General features: G+C 44.3%; 1 protein-coding gene across 3 annotated transcripts in view; it reads left to right on the forward strand.

Moving 5' to 3' along the window:
- The window catches only part of LOC146782621 (NXPE family member 3-like), a 501,779-nt gene that overhangs the window by 409,592 nt on the left and 67,743 nt on the right, over positions 1 to 24,444 (forward strand). For 2 of the 3 annotated variants that reach the window (XM_085640075.1, XM_085640077.1), the window contains exon 5: positions 21,954 to 23,099. The exons of the other annotated variant lie outside the window; for it this stretch is intronic. In XM_085640075.1, coding sequence (XP_085496201.1) covers positions 21,954 to 22,486 — 533 coding nt within the window. In that variant the 3' untranslated portion in view covers positions 22,487 to 23,099. Of the gene's footprint in view, positions 1 to 21,953; positions 23,100 to 24,444 lie in introns of those variants that run through there. 3 annotated transcript variants of the gene reach the window in all.

Raw genomic sequence — 24,444 nt, forward strand, 5'->3', positions numbered from 1 at the left:
CAACAGAGTCGGACTCAGCGTTCCTGGAAGCGTCCTCGAGGACGCGGGAGACGCGGCAGGCACGTCAGTTGCAGACGCTTCGGCTGCTAAGCAACAGCAACAACTCGGACAGGAGCAGCAGTTCGGGGGAGAACGCGAGAGCGGGACATTGCAGGTTAACCTGGACTCTTCTGTAAATCCTCCTTGCACTGAGCCTGGACTGACAACACCTGGTGAGAGAGGGGGGACGGGGGGAGCAAGCACGAGGACACTGATATGTTGGGTGCCATTATGGTACTTGAAGCTGAATTACTGGCCTCCAAAAACCCCGAAAACTCCCAAACCTCATGACAAACAGCAGTTCATGTCCATGAAGGATGCTACATATTCCTTGCTCCATATTGAGAAATTGGAGCCGTTACCTTTTTCTGTTGCGGAAGTCGACTCCGCTGTGTGGCTCTTACACGGATTGATAACTCTACCGTTTGCGCTTTTTAAGTTTACCTCTTGTATGAAACACTATGCTCTGGGTAGATATGAACAGCTGGGTACCGCTTTCATACATGAAGTCTGGTCCCTCCCCTTTACGTATAGATGTACAAGGGACGGTACTGAGGTTTATCTGAGAGGTGAGGAATGTACAACGTCACCTGATCATTCTGTTGTATGTAGGCACATTCAATTGCACGGTGCTTGTAATGTACACGCTCCGAATTTGGCCTGCGTCCTCAAAGGTATCCCGGTACCAGTGATTACGCCATCTTTCACGCTGCTTGCAAACGGTAGTTATTTAATTTTAAACAATGAAGCTTGCTGCGGGATGTTAGTAGGGATCCCGATGTATAGTAACTGTAACACAGAGGGTTGTCTGCTGCAATAACGTCCTGTTTCCACCCCCGCATGGGAGGCTGGATGCTTCCATCTGGCCTTCGATTCCAACCTTGAAAGCAGAGTTCAACAAGATGAGCAGAATAAGAGCGCTATTGTCCCAAAAGGAGGTGCCATTGACTTCCTCCCGGGAAACATTTGTCCTTCACGTAGCAAATACGCGCACCGAGGTACAGGCGCTTTTGAATACTGACCTCCCCCTGCATTTTGGAGCTTTGATCCAAACAATTTTCAATGCCTCATCCACGACTGGCCTGGCTCATTTTTTTAAACTTGTGGGCTCGGGCCTCGTGACCTCTTTCCAAACTATTTTTGGTGTGATTCCGGCATTTTTTCATTCTATTTTCTCCAGCGTCTTTGGAGGTGTCCCGTTAATTCTGGCTCTAGTGGCAGGTGTGCTACTTTTACTTTCCATCTTGCGGAATGGCTGCTCTTTTTGTGCCACACGACAGCCTGTCCCATCTGCAGCTTCTTCGTGACAGGATGCTTGATTACTATGGTGTCCTGCCGTTGGCGACTTTGAGCCTGGCATATTGATTATCCTTCCGGTATTCCTACTTCACCTGCGTGCAACCTGTCTTCCACTGCCTAGATTGTCCCTTTGACTGGCCTATGGATTTGTGCTTAACCAACATGGTGTCTCCGGACCCGGATTTTGATCGACTGATGAGGCCCTTAGTGTCTCACGAGTCTGCCTGTTCTGGTGTTCGGATTATGGCCTGCGGTGCGGCGCATGGTATCCTGGGTAATTGGGACATCGTGAGAGCGGCATATGACTTCTTGAATATGAGTTACTTGGAAGTACACGCTGGTTGCCCTCTGATGGTGCTAGAGGCTCCGCTGATAGAAGAACACGTATGTTCCTTTTCTTTACTTAACTGGATGGCTGAAACCTTCAGTGGCCGTGCCAATGATTTTCTGCTGGAGGCTGTGGCCACATATGCTGCGTATACTTTCATGGATTGAGTGAACTATCGTCCACTGTCTTTACCTCACGTGTCTTGAACTGTCCCTGTACGTCTGCACTTCTGCCCGGTGAGGCGTTTTTTCATTTTTTCACCCCCCACGGCACGTTTGAGGTTTTTTGTTTTTTCTTTCCATTTTTGGTTTTTCCTGTTCGGACTTTGCCTGAACTGATCAATGTTTTTTAAATTGGATACGCCTTGTTCTGCTCTGTCGCGCTTGAACTCTGCGTTCGCTCTTTTCTTGCATACTAAGTAGTGCTTCGATCAAGGGGGCATGTAGTAAGGACTCCCTTAATACGTACATACATTGTTAAGCTAGCATAACCACGTCAGAAGTTAGAAAGCCATCTTGCTGCTTTTGCACACGACACTGCGTTCACATGTTATTGCTTAAACGAACTGCTGACTCGAGTTTTGCCTCACACAAGAGCAATCTGTTGTTACCATCCCGAGCTCTGCGAAGCGACCTTGGTCTGCACACGATGTGACAAACAGTCTGAGTTGTTAGACAATGCATGTTTTCCACTCTAGGTTGATCGACCCACTATTTAGTCATAACACACGAGCAACTGCACATACCTGAAAGTTGGTGCTTTTAATATCACGGACATCATGTTTATTATTCAGACCGAAGACGAGCCTTCCTGCGAGAAGACTCCTGATGCTCCTGTGATGTGATTTCACTAAGCTGATCTTTGAGGTATGGGGTCCCCTATTCAAGCCTAAGAGACCTTCTGTTAGTCTAATAATAATATTAGCTTCTTAGTAAAGGGAAGGTGGTAGTATCCACTGTCATTATAACATGATCACCCCTTTTATATTCTATGGAATTGTAACTATGTTGATGGTTTTGATTTTAATCATTTGTCTGCTTGTATTAGCCAAAGTACTGCATATTAGGACACGTGGTCTATAAAAATAAACTCTTTTTATTTTCACCGTGTCTCTGTTGATTCTTGTTGTGGACTGATGTGAGAATAATATACGAACAGGTATTTCCGATTCCCACCATTTCTGAGTATGTACTGAGTCGCTTGTTCTGGGTTGTCTTTTCATTGGGACCTCCGAGCTAAATCCCGGATAACGAATGGGACACTTATGCTAGCCGGATACTGGGTTCTGGGTTCTGAGGTGAGTTTCTGGTACACCACAACTCACTGAGGTCCTGGGGTTCTACGCATAGTTCTGTGTATAAGCAGAATCCCTGCAACAGTACCTCCCACTAGGTTCTATAAAAGAGCTTCGCGGGTCATGGATATTGAAGTCCCCACAACATACAATAGGTTCTGGCCACTGTGGCATTTCCATATCCATGTACTGCCAAACATCCGGGTCATCTTCAGTAGAACCATAAATATTGACTAATGTGAACCGTGTCCCTTTAAAGCATAGATCCACCATGACCCATCTTCCCCATTGGTCCTCCTTTTTCCTATGCACCACAAGATCCCGAAGTCTTCCTAATATTGCTACCCCCCTGGTTCTAGTATATTGTCTACTTGCTGCAATTACATCAAATCCCAATTGTTCCAACAGATATGACTGCGATGCTTCGATATGCGTCTCCTGGAGGCATACTAAGTCTGTAAGAATCTCAACAGCCCTGCAACCTTCGCTCTTTTCCTATAGTCATTAAGCCCACATATGTTAATCGAGGCTATTTTACAAGGCATTGAAAGATATCCAAAAACTCTTTCTCCAAATCGGCCATATATTGAGAATATAACAATCTGCATTCTTCTGTGATAGTCTACATCGTCTAACTTGTACATACCATGTCCCCCATCCGAAGGATAGTGAAATAATGTGCTTTATCCTATTCTGCAAATACCAAAATTTTAGCCCTTGAGGTAGTGCCCCCCACCCCCACCCCCAACCCTCCCCTCCCCCCGCCCCCCCTGTACAGGCAAATAGGTCCGCAGGACCTATATTTGGCCTGTCCGGGCTGTGACAGTCTCACCCCCCTCCCATCCCATATCTCCTTACAAACCCTGTTTTTTCAGCTCATCTATATACTGCTGGGCTTTGATCTCTGAAAAAAAAATCATAATTCTTCCTCTAGTGACCACTTTTAACTTAGCGGGGAACAATAAATAGGCTTCTGACCCCAACCCCTGAAATGATGAGATCAACTGCCTCAACCTCCACCTCCGTTCAACAGTCACGTGGCAAAAATCAGGCCTGGCAAAAAAGGAAACACCATCAAACGATCTTTTATAATCTAGTCTAGCCTTCTCGATTATTTCCTGCCTTAGCAGATAATTGCCTAAGTATACTAGAATCGCTCGAGGAAAGGCTGTACCCCCTCCACCGCCACCTTCAGCCCCCTGTTTTTTTCTGAGAGTGAAAGGAAATCTGTGTGCTCTCTGGACTTCTCTATCCCACTGCCACTGGGACTCCGGAAATGCACCCTTAAGAAGGTTAATCACATAGTGTCTTGCGTCCGACCCTTCCACCCCCTCGGCCACACCAAAAATTCTGACGTTATTTCGCCTTTGGCGGTTTTCAAAGTCCTCCATTTTCCACTGAAAGTCCTCTGCCATCTTCTCATGCACTGTTTTAAAGCTCTGCCAGTTAATATGGTCATCTTCTAACTTGCTAGTGCGCTCCTCTACTTCGGTGACTCTTCCTACCAAATCCTCATATAATTTGTTTGTTTTTCTTAAGGAAGACTGTATTTTTTTGGCATCCTGTCTTGCCTTCCGACTTGCAGTTCTAGCCTCCGTTTGCATCTGTTTCCGTGTGCTAAACAAAGTGTCAAGAGAAGCGGACTGTTTCAGTAAGCCAATACTGTCTTCTGCCTGGTACACCTGAGAGGTGCCCGAATAATCCCAGAGCAGCCCCCTTTCGGTGTCTCCCGTTCCGCTCATTTGTACGTTGTTTAATTTCGGCTTTCGTTGTCTTTTTCGCAGGGTCGAGTCTTTCCCTGTACCTATATCCTCTTCAGAGGAGTTACTATCCGAGAATGATGTCTCATCATCATCTTGATCCTCTGAAACCTCATCCAATAAGACCCTCAATAAGACCCTCACTACCCTCACTACCTGGGGAAGCTCTGCTAGCTTGGGGGAAAAGGAAGAGATAGCCAGACAGAGATTACAGGACTCTAGAGGGGCGATAACTGAAAAAGCGGAGGTGGTCTCAGGTGAAGGAGAGAAATTCTTTTCCCTTAACGAAGACTCAGACTCTGCGAAAATGTCCGGTTCCGAAGCTGTGTCCGCACTATCTGAGGCATACCTTGCCGTCAGAGCCGCCACTTTCTTCTTCTGAAACGGGGGTCTTTGTCGTGCAAATTCGTCCTGCTTGCCTTTACCCTCAGTCTGTCGGGGCTGGTCACGCTGTTGTGGAGCACCCCGACCTTTGCCACCGCCTCCGCCACCGGACTGTGTAGCCGATGTTTCCTGTGAAGAACGAGGAGAGCGCTGTTCAGAAACCTGAAATCTATCAGGAGACTTTATAGCAGCACGATCGCGCAGATCATAAGTGCGTTCACTACTAGACTGTACGGGAGAGGCAGGCCGAGAGCCCTGTTTCTGTTGCTGCTGCTTTCCCTGTTGTTTAACCTGCCATTTTTGTTTAGGAAAAAAGGGCCGTTCGTCCTTACCAGACGTTTCTGCCTTACCCTGCTGTTTTAGATCGGGATTCTTTATTACAGGCTTAACTCCTAAAGAGCCACGACCCAAATCCCGATATGCCTCTGCGATTATTTTCGCAAATTCCTGCGGTTTGTCCTCCTCAGCAACTCGTTTCAGTTCATTACGAACCTGGAAATGCAAAGCATCACCCTTCAGGTTACCAATTATCATGGTAGCCACCAGGTCAAATTGCCCGAGGAGCCGCATCCCTAACTCTATCGCAGACTCCGCACCATGGTTCTCTTGAACTCTTTTGATAACGGAGGGCAGCTGCAACATAGACGGAGTGCCAAAGCACTGCGCGTACGTCGCTGCAAAGACCTTGCCCCAATTTACACAATCATCAATGTGGGGGACCAAGTCTTTAGGCAAACTAATGGTGAGGATCCTGTGTTTCTCCACAGGAGTAGTATTCGGGTAAACCGCTTCTATTTGGTCAAATTTTTCAGCAAGCCAAAAGGGGAAATCATCCCTAGTTTGGGGGCGCTTGCCCATAACAGAATTAACCATAACAGGACTAATGACCACCGCGTGATGATCAGTAGGCTGTCCCGCAACAGCAGGTGCCCCCGCCTGCATATTGCGCGACACATACTGCACTAACGCCCTATATACCGTAATGAGGGCAGTGTGTAGTACACGCAACTCAGCCACCGTCACCGTGAGGTAACGGGGACGAGGCGTAAATCCGGCTAGTACCGGCCAAGTGGCCCCTGCAATTGATAAAGGGCCCATTCTCGGCGGTATAACCACATGGGGAAGGGCGCCATTAAACCAAATATGGTGCTGCCAAGCAGATATTGGTATTTCCTGTGTCCTATACGGCGTATAGTTCGCCGGCACTGCAGCGGCAGTGTAAGAATGAAAGGTGTCATCATCCCCCACCGCTGGAATCGTCACCCAAGAGTAGAACAACTCATAGGGATGAGCCGCATCGGCTCCCACCACAAAGATGACGTTCATACCAGTGTCCGGTACCCCATACTGCGTCAAATGACGTTTCACAGCCGCACGGCTGTGCGCCGCAATCTCCACCGACATAAGGACAACACACACTTGAAACTATCTGTAGCACAAGGGTTCAATAACCTTTTTAATTATCAAGCTTGAAAGAACCTATATCAATAGACCTAGGTAGGTTTTAAATCCGTCAGACTTGTTATCCGGAAACAAGAATGAGGGTGTTGTGGACAAACGCGAGCACTACTAAGGCGTTTCAACTCATAGACCAAACGTTAGGTGCGCGATGTTGCAGGGATTCTGCTTATACACAGAACTATGCGTAGAACCCCAGGACCTCAGTGAGTTGTGGTGTACCAGAAACTCACCTCAGAACCCAGAACCCAGTATCCGGCTAGCATAAGTGTCCCATTTGTTATCCGAGATTTAGCTCGGAGGTCCCAATGAAAAGACAACCCAGAACAAGCGACTCAGTACATACTCAGAAATGGTGGGAATCGGAAATACCTGTTCGTATATTATTCTCACATCAGTCCACAACAAGAATCAACAGAGACACGGTGAAAATAAAAAGAGTTTATTTTTATAGACCACGTGTCCTAATATGCAGTACTTTGGCTAATACAAGCAGACAAATGATTAAAATCAAAACCATCAACATAGTTACAATTCCATAGAATATAAAAGGGGTGATCATGTTATAATGACAGTGGATACTACCACCTTCCCTTTACTAAGAAGCTAATATTATTATTAGACTAACAGAAGGTCTCTTAGGCTTGAATAGGGGACCCCATACCTCAAAGATCAGCTTAGTGAAATCACATCACAGGAGCATCAGGAGTCTTCTCGCAGGAAGGCTCGTCTTCGGTCTGAATAATAAACATGATGTCCGTGATATTAAAAGCACCAACTTTCAGGTATGTGCAGCTGCTCGTGTGTTATGACTAAATAGTGGGTCGATCAACCTAGAGTGGAAAACATGCATTGTCTAACAACTCAGACTGTTTGTCACATCGTGTGCAGACCAAGGTCGCTACGCAGAGCTCGGGATGGTAACAACAGATTGCTCTCGTGTGAGGCAAAACTCGAGTCAGCAGTTCGTTTAAGCAATAACATGTGAACGCAGTGTCGTGTGCAAAAGCAGCAAGATGGCTTTCTAACTTCTGACGTGGTTATGCTAACTTAACAATGTATGTACGTATTAAGGGAGTCCTTACTACAGTACTTAGGGAGAAAGAAGAAATCATATAGAGCCCTTGCCGCTATGACCCAGCACAATTCTTTAGGGGATCCTTGGATGAAGTACCATCCCAATATAGATGGCAGTACATTTTATTCCGCACCACACAAAGTATTAGTCAGATTGGACTACTTCCTGATATCTAACTCTTTAATTTGCAACTCAAAAATAGAGAAAAACCTAGGGTTATATCTGATCACAACCCGCTTGTTTTAACCCTAAACACCATTCAGATAAATACCATAAAAGCACAGTGGACTTTTGAGCGTAGTTTATTAAAAGACGAGGCATACCAGAATCATATGAAGAGCTGGATAACAAATTACTGGGAAGATAATAGAGGTACGGCATCCCCCGGCTCAGTTTGTGATTGCTTTAAGGCTGGGGTTCGGGGGGAAACGATGAGTTTTGTAATGGCAAGGAGGAAAAGGGAAAAAAGGCATTTGGAAGGTATAAGGCTTAAGTTAATTGTAGCAGAAGAAAATTTAGCAACAGCTATAATGCAGGGAATACCACTTGACCCCTATATACTCAGCCTGGTTACTCTTAAGGGGGACGCTACGGAGGGCATCATTGCAAAAGCCACTGAAAAATATCTTGTACATAAACGGGATACCTATGAGCTAAGTGAGAGGGTTGGGCATATTTTGGCCGTTAGAACTAGACAACGGGCAGCAAAGGCTGACATTAAGGAGATACAAGACTCCCAGGGAAACCTGAGTACTGACTCAGACTTTATTAGAGAAGTATTTCACAAGTTTTATACTGACTTGTACTCTTTAGAAGAAATAAGGGACCCGACTGACATAGGAAGATACCTCACTGACATTTCTGCCCCTGTTCTTTTGTCAGAGGATAGGGAGATGCTAGATGCCCCTTTACAAGTGGAAGAGATTAGAGGGGCACTGGAGAATCTCCCCTCGGGGAAAGCTGCGGGGCCGGATCAAATTCCAGTAGAATTTTATAAAACTTTTCAGGATATCCTGCTTGTTGAGATGACTCATATAATGCTCTACACACAGCAAGGAGGTACCCCCCCGGAGTCTTGGGGGGGGGGCGGATATTGTTGTTATTCCAAAAAAAGGGAAGTCCCCTATTTCTCCTGCCTCATATAGACCGATTACCCTCATGAACTCTGACGTTAAAATCTACTCTAAAATTCTCGCGACAAGGCTTGCGCAGAATATAGAGCAGCTTGTAAGCCAGTCACAACACGGATTTATTCCAGGCAAGGGAACCACCCAACATGTCAGGACAGTTATCACAATGTTTGATGCTGCAGGAACCCTGGGCGACCCTATCGCAGCATTGTTTTTAGATGAAGAAAAGGCCTTCGATAGGGTCGCCTGGGAGTACCTTTGGGCAGTCCTGAGATGGTGTGGTATAGGGCAAGGCTACATAACAGCTATACAAGCTCTATATAAAGGACCCACAGCTAGAGTCAGAGTTAATAGAGGGTACTCAGATGTAGTTAAGATCTGTAGGGGGACAAGACAGGGTTGTCCCTCGTCCCCACTTCTCTTTGCTTTATTTCTTGAACCATTACTACGACACCTGGAGAGAAATGGTGGAATTCCCCCAATGGTCTTGAATGGTAGAATAGTTAAAATCCTTGCATACGCTGACGACGTGGCGATACTAACACCCGACCCGGCTATGGCTATAATAGAGGTAGAGCGAGAAGCCACCAAGTTTGGGCACGTGTCGGGTTATAGTTTAAATAAATCAAAGACTATGATAGTCAAAAATAAATATACAGTCTGCACGGACCCCAGGGTGGTTATGTCAGCTACATATTTGGGTATTGTAATTGCAGCTAACATTGACGCTATTGTTGAGGTAAATATGACCCCTGTCTTGGCTAAAGTAAAACTAGACTTAGATAGAGTGAATAATTTACATCTCTCCTTAGTCGGAGTCACTAATGTGGTGAAAATGACAATCTTGCCAAAATTCCTCTATTTATTTAGAGCAATTCCTTTATTCTTTGAATCTAAATGGTTTAATATGCTGGAGGGTATACTTAACAGGTTCATATGGGCACACGGAAAAACACGTAGAGCGTACAGATTCATGTCTCTACCTAGAGAAAGAGGAGGATGGGGTGCTCCCGATTTTAGATTATACTATTTGGCATCTGCTCTACAATACATGCAGGGTTTAATTGGAGGAGGGGGGATTCTACAGAAAGTTAACTCTTCGTCGACGGAGGTTTATGCAATTTTATTGGGTCAAGAGACAGAAAATTGTTTATTAGAATATACAGATTTTGCTTGTCTCAGAAGGAAACAATTTAAAACTCTAGATGCGGCTATTAAAGTATGGAATGCATTTTTGAAAAAAATGGGGATGGGAAGATTTCATAGATATGCCAGACTCTATAATAATAGATCCTTTCCCTCCGAAATATTTTCGGACTCAGTTATGTCTGTATGGGACCAAAAGGGAATTAAGAAACTTGGGGATATAAGAGATTTAAAGGGAATAGCGCAGTTTAGTACACTTGCAAGCATATTTGATTTAAGTAATCGGGACTTCTTCAAGTATTTACAGATTAGGAGTTTTTTGGGTAAAAAGCAGGGCGGCTCAGTAGGGTATCAAACCAATGATTTTTTGGAGATCTTGAGTTCAGGTGGGGAACATACGATTAGATCAGCGTATGCTATTCTAGTTAAAACTAAAGTGGATGATCTAGATAAATATAAATATAAGTGGGTGGAGAAACTTCAAGGGGGAATAGATGATTTCCAGGAGTCGCTGGAACTGGGATGTACCATACTGTGCTCGGCCTCCCTGCAATCGCAGCATTATAAAACATTATTTTCGTTATACCATACCCCAGATAGAATTGCTAAATGGGGTGGTACTAGTGGGACTACCTGCCCTCGCTGTAGCTCGTCAGAAGCAGATATTATCCACATGTTTGCTACCTGTCCTCAATTATACACGTTAAAAAGGGATATTAAGAGCTTTTTTGCCCTTGCACTAGGGTTACAGGTATCGTTAAACCCCCTGATGATATTATTGGGAATCGGAAATAGCGAGCTAGATAAAGAATTTTTATTTATGGCTATGGCGGTGTATAGACTAACTCTAGCCAGGGCATGGGTAGACGTAACCCCCCCCTCCATGCAAATATGGTTGGCAAATTTAATCTCCATATTTAATTTAGAAAAACCTATATATGCCAGGAAGGGAAGAATTGGGAGAGCCTAGGCTTAAGAATATGGAAGCCATTAGCACGGTGGAGGGACGGGATAGGGTAGAGAATAGAAGACCGAGGGGGTCTTGTTTGTTTTTTGTTAATTTTCTTTTTTTGATTAAGTCAAGTTACGATATGATACGATTACTTAAATTTAAACTTTGTGGATAAAGTCTCAATGGTGTGTATGATACCTCTATCAGGGGGAATATGTATTAATGAATGTAAATGTGCAATGTTGAAAGTAAAATAAAATATATATTAAAAAAAAAAAAAGTCTTAGAATACCGAAGTAGGAGGCAACAACTTTCCTTGCTTGGGTTTAAAAGCTAAGCTCCGAATCAAGCCAGAAACCCAAACGCTTTATTTCGGATTTGGGGATCGGCACAGGGCCCATACATGCTGGCCAGATAGAGGAAACCTTGAAGGGGGAGGGATTACCGAGCAACATAAGCTCGGTCTTATCACCATTCAGTTTTAGATGGGAATGGCACATCCACCTCATCACCTCCTTGAGGCATGGGCTAAGACAAGTAGGGTAACTGCTTTTGTAGTTAAATGCCACCACTAATTGAGTGTCATCGGCATATGTAATTATATGCACCCCAAAGGGTAGAACAATGTCTACGAGAGAAGCCATGTAAACCATAAAGAGAGTGGGACTCAGGGACGACCCCTGAGGCACTCCACAATAAAGGGGCCTAGGGCTTGAAATGGCCTCGCCCTCGAAGACCTGGAAGGATCTACCCTTGAGGAAAGAGCACAGTCAATTCAGGGCTGTTCCTGTCACACCCAGATGTTTGAGTCGAAGCATTAGGATACGGTGATTAACCATATCAAATGCCGCGCTGAGCTCTAACAATATCACGGCTAGAGAACCACCTGCATCAAGAATCCTTCTAGAGTCTTCCGCGACTGCCAGTAAGGCTGTTTCAGTCCCTTGAGAGGGGTGAAACCCAGTTTGGGATGGATGCAGGAGTTTTCCAGCTTCAAGATGCCTAGAGAGAGAGATCAAACATGAATGGAAAAATATCCTAGTTTGCAAATGTTTTCCACATAACTATGGCTTTGCCATATTTGCCACATAATACATCATCTGCTGCATAATCTGACGATTTTAACTAATTGTTTATAGCTCAAAAACATCAAAAGTTACTAAAAAATGTGACTTGTGCTGCTGTGAAGTGGAAGGCCCTTTGCAAAGGTTGACTGGTCACCTTTTTCATTGCTGCAGTTGTATGTTCCACTAGCACTAATAAGGAAAAATCTTTGCAGAGACTGTTAGCATGTGTAAAACTTTCAAAATAATGAAATGTATCAGAAAATTTACAGCACCACTAATACCAGTGTAGGGTATCAGAGCACTTTACATCACACATATTACACAGAGACAATCATTCATATATGTGTAAATCACTGTGTAGGAAATGTTACATAAGACAAAGGACTACAAGGTGTAGGAGTCACATGACAACCATACTAGTAGGCAGCATAGTTTAATAGTGATTGGTCTGCAGAAACACAAACTCAGAATTAAAAACATAATACCATGGTTAGGGGTTCTCTGTAATAATCAGAATTGATTTCTACCCAAATGAACCCTTTTTTGCAACATTAGGATAATCGAAGACTGGGGGAAAAAACATAACGCTCTAATTTATACCTTGGAGTTTGCATGGAGCTCTTACATGACAGTTAATAGCTCACTGTTCTATGTTAGGATTTTAACTAATTAACGGCAAGTAACAATAGGGTCTCTCTGACAAAAGCAATAACCCACTGACCTATTCCCATTATGTGCACGTTGTGGTATGCATGGCACATGTTCTTAGCAGCATGCACATTGCACCTCTGCCATTCCTTTTCATGAGTCAAACCTTTCACTAGACAAAACACCATCTCTCTCTACTAAGAACATTAATCACTGGAGTTATCAAGACGTTTTTATTGTTGCCCAAAAATGTTGGTGGCCAGGAAGGAGGCAGCAAGTGCTTTTAAAACCATATTATACTTACAAACACGATGCCCCCACCTGAAGTTAGCGCCCGGTGTGGTCGCACTGCCCTAGAGCCACCCTGCTCAAGGGTCCTGTGACCTCAGTGACAGAGTCACTGCCACTCTATGGTCTGCTGCTTCATTGGTCTGTCCCCAAGACTGGAGGTGAACTTCATGGATAGTGGTGGACAGGCCTTCAAGGTTAAGCCACACTTGCCACCGCTAGGGTCCACCTGCTGGTGCTAAGACACCAGGGCTTTTTAGATCTTGCGGCGCCTTCTAAGGTGTAGCACAGGAATGTGCTCCCTCAGGAGAGTGGTCTGGGAGCCTGGTCATTAAGGTTGAACCTGGTTCACCAGTTCCACTTCAGCAGCTCTGACCATAGCGCCACATCCTGTCCCCCACTGAACACCATACTGCTCCACTTAGAGAAACTTGCACTGCACTGACCCGCTATAAACACCTGGATGTGACTCAATTCTAATTACGCACTAGACAAGAGCAATATACTGCCTAAAAAAAATTAACACCATCCTAGAAAAAGCAAACTCTCATAGGGAATGCAAGATTAGGTAAAGCATGTGATATGTGAGCAGGAACAACATGGTTACCTTTTTCCTTTTGCACTCATTATTCTGAAATTAGTGAGTGCTTTTGCATGAAAAGGTAAGGCCATGACTACAGGGCCCAGAAGGCACCAGTTTCAGTGTCCATTGCTTATGTTCTTTCAAAACATAGGTAGTATGGTTTAAAAAGACCACATTCGTAAACACACAGTCGCTGTACACATTTTGTTTTCCAATTCACCCATCAAGCACGTATTTCAGTATCTCCAGGCAAGGTGCACTTTCCCACACAGGGAAAACTATGTTGTTCAAAGAGAGAGGAGTAAACAAAAGTATCACTTCACTGGCAAACACTGTAAAGTGGCGCTAATGTGTTTAGGTGTGAATAAATCAATCTGGACACCTTGCAACTACTCTGTCTTGCTTTAATTAGTTATTTATTTTTCACATTTGGAATGTTTTATTTCTCTCCACCTGGAGGCTGCACTTGTGTCAGAAAAAGACAACGTTTCCAGCAAAAATGTTATTCTTTTTTGGATCCATTTCACAGGGGAGCAAATAAACGAAAGGAGGAAAGGGAGGGTAATACCCATTTCTTGAAGTCTCGGTTTTCACTAACTGAGGAGCGAGACAGAATGAGAGGGAAGACTCGGAGGCTTAGATGCCGTCACCGTGGCGTGCGCGCACAGCTTAATTTATGGGGACTTGGGGAGGCTGAAGAGGATTGCTTCCAGGCGCAGTCGTCTCCCTCCGCTTAGAGTGAAGGGGCCCCTGGAGCGTGGGGGCCCCCCGCACCGAGGGGGCTGCGGGTGCCTGTGTTACGCCCCTGACCTTTCCCAGCTCTACCTCTCTACCTCTCTAGCTCTCTACCTCTACCTCTCCACCTCTCTCTCTACCTCTACCGCTCTACCTCTCTCCACCTCTCTCTACATCTCTGCCTCTCTACCTCTCTCTCTCTACCCCTCTCTCTCTACCTCTCTACCTCCCTCTCTACCTCTCTCTACCTCTCTTTACCTCTCTCCCTCTCTCTACCTCTACCTCTACCTCTCTACCTCTCTCTACACCTCTCTACCTCTCTACACCTCTCTACCTCTCTACCAGTAGAATTTCGGGAAGCCCAAACCATCAGTATTTCAAATCTGCGCTTGAAATGTGGGTAGGATGAGCTGTGCAGCTCAGAAAGGGATGTTCTTTTTACATAATTTGTATTTACTAGAATTGGGAAGCAGGAGAACAGTCTCACAGTTGAGATAGGGATTCATATACACTGGTGACCACTTTTGAATTGGCTTTAAAACCATTCAAAGATGGCTGCAGCGTCCACGTGGGATGCGGTGGACTAAGTGGCAGCCGGAGCTTGATAGCACTGCTTGTCCTTTAAAAAAAAAAAAGCGTTGGCATAGCCAATAGGTCTCCCCTTTGGGACCTTATAAGTGTTTAGTTATCCGGTACAATATCCTTGGTGCAACAACATCAAGTGTTGCATGGCTAAACACTTATAAGGTCCCAAAGGCGAGACCTATTGGCTATGCTAATGCTTCTTATTCAATGTGGCACGTACGGCGGTTTTTGACGGAACCGAAGTAATATGTAACTGTACTTTAGGCATTACTGTTTTAAACCATGGAACTGTTCTAGTGTTTCATATTTTATTATGTTTTTTATTCTGATGTATGTGTATTAGGGTTTACGGGACTTAGTCCCCAAATAAACTAAACTGAATGACTGAATGCATTAAGATGCAAAAGATGTGAGCCATAATCTTGTAGTCAAAAGCCTCTTGACGCCAAAGAGGAGGAACACAACAAGCCATCCAATGGCCCATCCAATGTCTATCTACCCAGCCCAAACACCATCGGCTCCGCCTGCTCGGAACCAGAAGAAGAGGAAGTACAAGAGGAAGAAGAGTCACTTGAAGACACCCCACCTAGACACTTGAGTACGATTGACACCCAGACTTCCACCCAAACATCTAAATCACAAAAGTGGCCCCAGGTCAAGCCACACTTGGGCTTTGGTCGTCGCGTCCTGTAAGCAAACCACCACCACCTCCAGGTCTGCAGCCACCCTCTGGTTGCGGTAGGCACAGAGTCAAGGAGTTGGAACTGAGATGGGCCAAAAGCCTCGACCCTCATCGGCCTTCGAGTTTTGGAGCACACGTTAGCACCAAGACGTTCAAGTCGACACGTCTGTTGAAGGCGAAAGCTCTGAAATCCACATCAACTTTGAGACCATCCACGGACGATCTGATCTGCATTTAGTGCATGTCAGAGTACTGAAACCTCCACCCTTGCCCGTGTGGGGATGAATGAAGATGTGTTGCTCCCTGTCATCAAGCTCCCGTTGGGGCAAAGCTGACTTTCTGCACATGGTTTCAAATTGTGCCCAATTACAAGTATTTTGACGAGATGTAATCATTAAAACTATGTGATATTGTGTACATACCTACTGAATGGTCGATTAAGCAATATATTCTCAACATAGTACTTCTACCTAAAACTGGGAAAGTCACATACACATTTGCTGTGTTGTGACTGGTGTTAGTAATGTGCCGGATAGCTATTTAGTGACTTACATCGCACAGCCCAACTGTGGCCTCTTGGGAGAGATGGATCTTGCGGAATGGGCAATCACAGAGGAACTCAGAATCAGCTCTGCTCTCAACACTTTGGGCATTTTGATATTCTATCTGTGTATATTCTAGACATGTATCAAAGGTGTCAGTTAGGTACAGTGTAGAAAATTGAAGTGTGTCAATTGGAATCGGGTATTACAAGATAAAGACTGTATGTGTGCACAGGTTAGGTTCCATTCTTGATCTGTCAATGGTGTCTCCAGTTCAAAATGCATTTATCCTTAGTGGTGCTATTGGTAGTGATGGTGGTGTAGTATTTATGGTGTTGGTGGTGTTGGTGGTAGTGGTATTTGTTGTGTTGATGTTGGTATTAGTGGTTTGGACACAGTCAGGGAATGAGACAACAGGATGAAGTTCAAGCAGCAGGCTGGGAACCAAAAAGTACAAGATTCTGCACATACTGGTGCGGCAGAACAAGGAAACTAAGTTAGGAGGGGCTGTCCAAGCAGCCAATGGCTATGCGGTGATTAATACCTTACTCTACCAGGCACCAGAAAAGCAGGATAAGAAATTCAACAATGGTGGTGGACAAAGAATCAGCATCCAACAATGTAGGATGATGGGAGCATGGCTGGGTACAGAGAGCCATCTTATGGGGAGGGGACCACCCAACAGGCCAACAACCCAATGGATAGGAACGGCTCAGTTTGGGACACAGAGCAGTGGGGACTGGCAAGCCTTCCTTCTCTATGTTGCAGGCAAGTAGAGTACAGGCGAATAGAGGAAGACTCAAAGGGGGATGAAGAGCAGTGGGTATTGACAGGTGGAGGAAAGAGAATCCGGTGGAAGAGACTGGAATTGAGAAAGGATCTGATTTAAGGGAAGCCTATGAACTCTTTACCAGGGAAAGAACCCCATCATACCTTACGAACAAATATGAGTAATAAAAGATTTCTGTCTAAGCATTCATATGAGCGAAGATGGTTCACCAGGCAACAGTGACAAGCCCAAAGCCCACTCTACGTACATTGTAAGGGCTGTATAAAGGGAGTAACCAGAGAAAGAAAATACTCTCCACTTTGAACTTTAAGTCTTCCGCTGAGTGAGCGAAGTTTGCAATCCCAGCTCTTTCAAGGAGGGTTTGCAGGAATTGTTCCCCCAACAAAAGCTTTCTTCCTTCCGTCTTCTTTTCCTTCTCTTTTCTCCTTTGTATTTTTATTTAATAACTTGCAAACTTCTTTGTTTCCTGATTTATTGTTTCCTTCCATCTTTATTTCTTTCTTTGCATTCTTTCTTGTCTCCTGTTGTGTTCTCAATCTATTGGTCTATCACTTACATTTTCTTTATGATTTTCATCATTTCTTTTTATAACTTTAATCATATTTGGTTCCTTTGGCACCCCTTGGCTCCACCACACAATTTTGTCATGGTCTTTTTGCAGTGCTATTTATTAACTTCTGCTTCAGTCTTGTGACCTGAAAGTCATAGTTCAAAGTAAAGAAGAGCAATATAAAATACTTAGGTGGAAAGTTCATGACTCAGACTGGCTTAAGATCCTAGCGTACCCAACGAAGGTCTTGAGAAACACAAGACTGAAATATACACAGTTTAATTATTTGCATATGATATATGACCCCCATCAACACCAGGTTGGTTATGGTGGTGAACCACGGGGCTGCCCCAGGTGTGGACATTTGGATGCAGACTTCATACATATGACTTGGAGTTGCCCTGGACTGCGCTCCTTCTAGCAAGCAGTCCTGTCTGCATTTGACAACACACTGGGACGTCCCTTAAGTAGTCTTTAGAGGTGTGCTTTTTTACATACTGTATACAGACCCGTATTGCTTGCTGGATGACCATTTCTTTTTATATGACACAATTGTGGAGCCTTTTGAAGGCTTTTTTTGTTATGGTTATTATAAGGAAGTCATGTTCCCCTCTGGGTGATGTCCTATCGAATGCCAATCAAAAGATGTTTTTAAAAAAAGAAGAGCCATATAAAACAATTTAATCTGTCCACTTTCACCCCTGATCAAGCTGGTGTAGTGGATGCTTCACTACGCCCCTGGGGTGTATACCAGATCATGGATAGACACATCGCAACACAAATATATTGTGGCCTAAATATCGAGAATGAAACATTGTGAAAGTAATTTTAGATTTACAACACTTAACTCCACATTCATGTAACCTGAAGATATGTATATTCTCTAGGTACATATATGTAGATTTCAAATAGTAAACCTACACTATCCTACGTATACATACCATCATAAAATGTTTGTACTCAATATTTTGGCTACAATATTTCACACCACAGTATATTGGCACCATATTCTGGTGGTATTATTGTAAGCAACAGGTCAAGCAGATGCCTGCGTAGTCCAACCAGAACTCAACATATTTTTTACCTCACCTGGCTGTTTAGACCGAGAGGAGGCATACAGACTGCCTTCCACAACAGAGGACGATTGATATTTTTTCCACTGTAGGAAATTGGCTTACTGAGTGAGAGGGGTGAAACCCTACTTAAGCAGCCCAATTCTTGTTTGGGTTAGACACATGCAAACCTCAAATTAACCTGTGCTCAACCCTCTGGTAGCTTGGCACAAAGCAGTTAGAGGCAATGTGTAAAGTATTTATGAAGCAATTCAAACAGTAATAAAGTGAAAACATAAAACCAGAAAAATCACACTCCAATTTAGAAAAATAGAGTACATTCTAATAAATTATTTTACACCAAATGACTAAAATCCAATCGGTAGAACTGAGATATGCAATTTTAAAGATTTAGGTGAAAATTGTGCTTTAAAGCACATAATGTCAACTGTGTATATCTGGTCTCGCCGGACCAGGACACAGTCACAAGTTCAGGCTGAGTTCAATGGAGCGTGGGCCAGATATTGGGACAAAGTTAGACCTGCTGAAGAAAATACCTTAAATCCAGGTTGCGAAGTGTGGTGAGATTCCACGTAGAGGATGCATTGTCCATCGGTGGTTTTGATGTGCTCCGAGGCTGCGATGCAAGGCTCTGTGTCGAGATGCATCACACAATGGCAGTTCCAAGGAGCTGCAGGGCTGTGATCTCCTGCGTCAAGATGCATCATGCAGCAGCAGTTCCAGGGAGCTGCAGGGAGATGCGTCAATTCTGCTAGAACTGCAGCTGGTTTGGCAGACCACCTTCAGGTCCACCTCCAAGGGTCCAGGACTGGGGGAACCACTTTGAGGGGGGCAAGACTCTTAGCAGACAGAGTCCAGGTGCTGGGTTCAAGGTGGTTGGAGCCTTTTCTGTCCCTGAAGCTCTAATCAGGAGGTCAGCTAACTAGCCCTTGGAGCAACTCTGGTCCTGGGGTCAAAATGCAGGCCCAGTCCTTTTCACTCTGGCAGCAGTGTAACAGCGCATCAGAGTAGCAGTCCTTCCTGCTGCAGAGCAGCACAACAGTCCTTCTTCAGAGTCTTCCACAGGTCCAGATTTGTACAGAAGAGTTGAGTCAGAGGGTCCAACATTTATACTAGGTGCCAATTTCAAAGTTTCAGACATTTCTAGAGGTTGCCACCCCCAGTGGTGTTTAAAATTTCCTGCCTCCCAGCCCTGGTCCCTGCCTGTCTGGGGGCACAATAGACTGGTGTGAAAGCCATTGTGAGTGCGCTGAGGCAGAGTCTTTGTGATGTGCAAATTTAACAGGTGACAGCTCCTCCCCCCCATCAAGTCAGAGATGGTCCATCCTGCCAATATCTATTCCCTCTTTGTTTCACTGTATGGGAGAAATACACAAAGACAATCTGCCAGCTTCACCTAGTCATTTAACCCAGGAGACAAGCTGCAGGCACCAAATAGTTACTAAAAGAAAATGCCAACTTTCTACAAGTGCAAACAAATGATGGAAGGAATGCTGAACAAATCAAACATTCACCCCCAGTCACAGATTTGAGTTTAATCCATCATTTTTTTGCTCACCACGCCACCCCAGTTAGGAGAAGGGAGTATCGCCAACATAACGCCGCTAAAAGTGACGTACTGGTGGCAATATGGGCTTGTAAATATGCCCCTTGTTGTTTTAGTGTGGAACAATTTATTACTGTGCAATGCCAAGTACTTTCAAGTTTTTAGTGTTTAGTGTTTTTGCTGCTTTGCAACTGGTCTTGCCCGGTTTTACAAGTACATCTCCTTCTCTCTACCTTTACCCTTCTTTCTACCTGTACATCCAGCACCCGACCTGCCTGAACAGATATAGGGATATTTCTCACATAAGGTTTGGGGTTCAGTGTGTCCCAGGTATTTCACAGGATTTTATAGCGCACAGTTAAACATTTCGTATAGAGGCACATTGCATAATTGCCTGTTTCTAGCGTATAAACGCACCCTACGGGTAAAGGGAAAACACAGCAGCACCAGCATCTTGCACCGTCTGGTGGTATAGCTGCTCCCATCACTAATAAACGTCCTTAAAATGTTTAAATAAATGTCACGGCACAAGCCCTTGGCTGTGAAAATGTGCGGGGCTTTGGGAGGAGAGTTCCTCCATCACCCTTCTATCAACTTTGGTTTGTACCCAAAATGGACATTTTTCTGAGAAGTGGGTGTGAAACATAATTACATGTCACTCTACCATACAATCCATGTTGCTAAACATGATCTTGTCATGCCTGTAACATCCCCTTACACAGACATTCAGCAACATGCACAACTGCACCTATGCCCTCTGAGACCCCTCCCACTTAACACTTTTATGCCTCATTTTTTGACCTTTTGTACTCTATCCCCAGTTTCTGGCCTCTCACCTGTTTGACCTATTGTCCTTCTGCCCCCTTTCATCTTTAATCTCCATTCTGAGCTTCTAACCTCTTCCCTGTCTGAGACCCTCGCTTTCTCTCCTGTTCTCTTTCTAAGATCAGAATATTCTGACCCCCAACCTCTGTGACTTCCTCCCATTCTGGTCGCCTCCCTCTCGAGCTTCTCTTCGTCTGGCTCTCTATACCCTGGGCCTTGGAAGTCTTTATTCTCTGACGTCTGTCCTTAGACGGCAAGCTACTCACACCTTTTCACTGGATGACTTACTTTACCTTACCACTTCTTGTGACCCCTTCTCATTCTGTGATCTTCCAGTAAGACCTAACCCCAGTCTCTGAATTCCTTCCAATCTCACCTGCTGCTCCGCTTTACCTCTAACATCTCACCCCCTGGCCTCATTCTCGTTTATGTGAGACCTTTTTCCTTGCCATCAGCCTCTCTGACATCCTTGGCATCTTCTCTCCTGACACGCTGGCTTACCCACTAAACACACCAAGTTTTCCTGCTCTTTTTTAGTATCTCAATACTTTATTAAAGTTTTCAGAATTACATGAACAATGATGAACATTCAAATATCCTCATATAAACAAAAAAACAAAGAAACTGTAAAGGATAAATTAAAAGATATGAGCCGAATAAAGCAAACCAAAATAAAAACATATTAGTACCAGTTCCACAGTTGCATACACAGACAAATGAATGGCATAACAAAATATAGCAGTAATATTACAGAGAATAAAAAAATCATATGCATTCAAAAATTAAAGGGAAAAAAGGAAATGTGTAAACCTATTAACAGCAAATGTACAAAATATAATCAAATCATCATGAATTGAGAAAAGGACCCCATATCTGGTTAAAATGAACCAAATTGTGATGTCCTCCTTAGCCTCTGACCTATCTGTGTGAACTTTTGCTGCTCTGACCTAATACCCTGAGATAGTCCTTTTCTTTTGCCTCTCTCACCTTGACACTCGAGCCTCGATTTGCTATTGTATGCCCCTCTGTTACAGTCCAGCTCTCACAGTTTCCCGCTTTGAGCTCTCCTTCCCTTACCTCCTACCCCTCTAATTTCTTCACCTGAGGTTTTCTATCTATGACTGTCTCTCTCTCACCTTTGTTCTGAAAGTCCTTTTTGTTCATTCCACAGCCCTCAGGCGAATCGACTTGCACGTGGGATACAAGTCAGGCCCCCTCTTGGCCGTGGACCCAGACAACGGTTTAATGATTCACTGGAGAGCCCATGGCAACCCACTACGGACAGAAAAAACCATGATGGCAGACCTCCACTACATGGCAAATGACATCGCTAACATTGGTGGTGGGCCTGATGTGGTCATCGTGTTCACCGTCTGGGCTCATTTCACTACTTATCCAGTGGAGGTGTACATCCATCGGGTGAGAAACATCCGAAGGGCCATCGCAGAACTCTTGCAGAGAAGCCCCAAGACCACAGTGATCATCAAAACTGCCAACACGGGGTCTACATCAATATACGGGAGTGACTGGCTGTCCCTCCAGCTAGACATGATCCTGAGGAAGATGTTCTCCGAGCTACCAGTGGCCATAGTGGATGCCTGGGACATGACCTCCTGTCACTATCTGAAGGAAGACATCCATCCTGGGAAGATCATTATACAAAATGAAGTAGACATGTTCCTTTCTTTCATCTGTCCCAAGTGACTTTAAGGTGAAGATGAGAATCAAACTTTCTGATAATACCACAGGAAGGTCATGGGCAAGTGAAGGTGTTTTTTTCTCCCTGTCTCCAGCTATTGGAAAAGAGCAGCTGGTCTTTGTAAAGGAGATCAAACATTGTAAGCACATAGACAATGACACTGAAGAGTTGGCTTGTATGATGAGCGTCAATGTCCGTGGCTAGTAGTAGAATAAAGGAAGGGTGGAATACAGTGACCGCATGATTTTGACATTACCTTTGATGAGTATCTTGTTACCAGATGATGCCAAGATAGTTTGCTATCTCAAATCTCAAAGCACTTTAGAAAGAGTTGTTTATATTTCCTGTCTTAATAAAAACTAGGTCAAAGACCTGTAATAGGCGAGCAGCTTGTTGGACCTGCCAATGTTCAAACCTTCGGCTCACATACGGATATCTGCAATTGATGAATTCGTTGCATGAGTTGTCTTAGCAACTCTTGATGTTCTCTTTCATCAATTTTCTGTGACCGCCTCCTAGAAAAGAACTCTGTGGTATCTGGCGAATACAATCCCCTCCATGATGGACTATGTGGCAATCTTTGGTAAGCAAATTAAACAGGACATGTGTAGAAGCTAATGTGAAGTCCTCTTTAATTGGGATCAGTTTGCAGACATGTGAGGAACACAACTCCACACACAGCTTCACCCGCCTGGTCAGACCCCTTCAAGCCTGCATCACTGTAGAGCTGTAAGACCTGTGCATTCCACTCTCTTTATCTCACATCTCATAGCATCAAGTTGCTTTACAATGTTGACTTTGAGTTGCACCTGACATCTCACGGGGACTCCTAAAGGACACAAATTAATACTGCGGGAGACTCCATACCAAACTAGCCCGCTTTTCTTTCTTGTGTGGTAGTTTTATTTTTCTTTTGCTTTAACTTAAGTTGTAGTTTGCAGGATTTTGGAAATCTATGGAAAATCTATCCCTACTGACTACCGATTTTGCCCCAGGTTTCAACATTTCGACTGATGCTCCGGACCTTCAGCACCTACTCAGCGCCTAGAGACCCTCATGGGTGATTGGTCCGCACTCTACAAATCCTTTTACATTACAATACATCCCTTTACATCTTGTGAAGGCCTCCTGCCAGCCTGTGGTCATCATCTCATTACAACGTTTTCTGTAAGTAGACACCGAAGGTCTCGCAGTTTTTAAATATTGTCTGCAAAAAAAACAAAAATTCACACATACACAGTGGATATGCCTACTTGACTGCACGGGAATACCCTTCGGTAATTCCAAATGGAAAGAGTGAGGCAATCACAAGGAGGATTTCCCAGGAGCAGGAAGCGGGTTACTGTTCAGTTTCACAGGCTTGTGCAAGGGTTGCTCATCCTGTACAGATATTTTGTCATTCTGGGACTTCTAGTCCTGATTCTATAACAGGCTAAAACGGACTACCAATCCCAGAATGCAAAGCAAAATACCTGGACTGGAACTTGGACACTTGCGAGCTCTGCTCAAAAGCCTGCCCTGCAGCAGCTCCTGGAGTTACTGACACCACACTCACATGTTTGCAAATGAACAGATAGATGTATTTTGCCTCCAGGTGATTGCTATACTAATTGTTAGTTTAAAAATATGAAAAATTCCTATCTCTTTTGGTCAGAGAGTGTTGGCAAGTCTGGGTTGGTAGGAGACATATCCATAGTCGGACTGCGACAGAAAATTGGCCCTGGGAACCATTAATGAATCAGATAGCTGAAAAAAGGACCCACATTTGCAAATGAGGGTAGTTTTACACTTGTGAAGTTAACCTTTGTAGGTGTTTTGCATTGGTTCTTAAGCAGGCAATGCTTGTGATGTGGTAATATCAGAGAAAAAAAGGTCCACCAGACCATAAAACAGCTAAAAAATCAGCCCATACATTGATCTGTCACACCAGCCCTTCGGGCACTGCCCGATTGTCCTATAGGCA

This window comes from Triturus cristatus, chromosome 12, assembly GCF_964204655.1.
Source record: "Triturus cristatus chromosome 12, aTriCri1.1, whole genome shotgun sequence".
In the NCBI taxonomy this organism is placed as follows: Eukaryota; Metazoa; Chordata; class Amphibia; order Caudata; family Salamandridae; genus Triturus; species Triturus cristatus.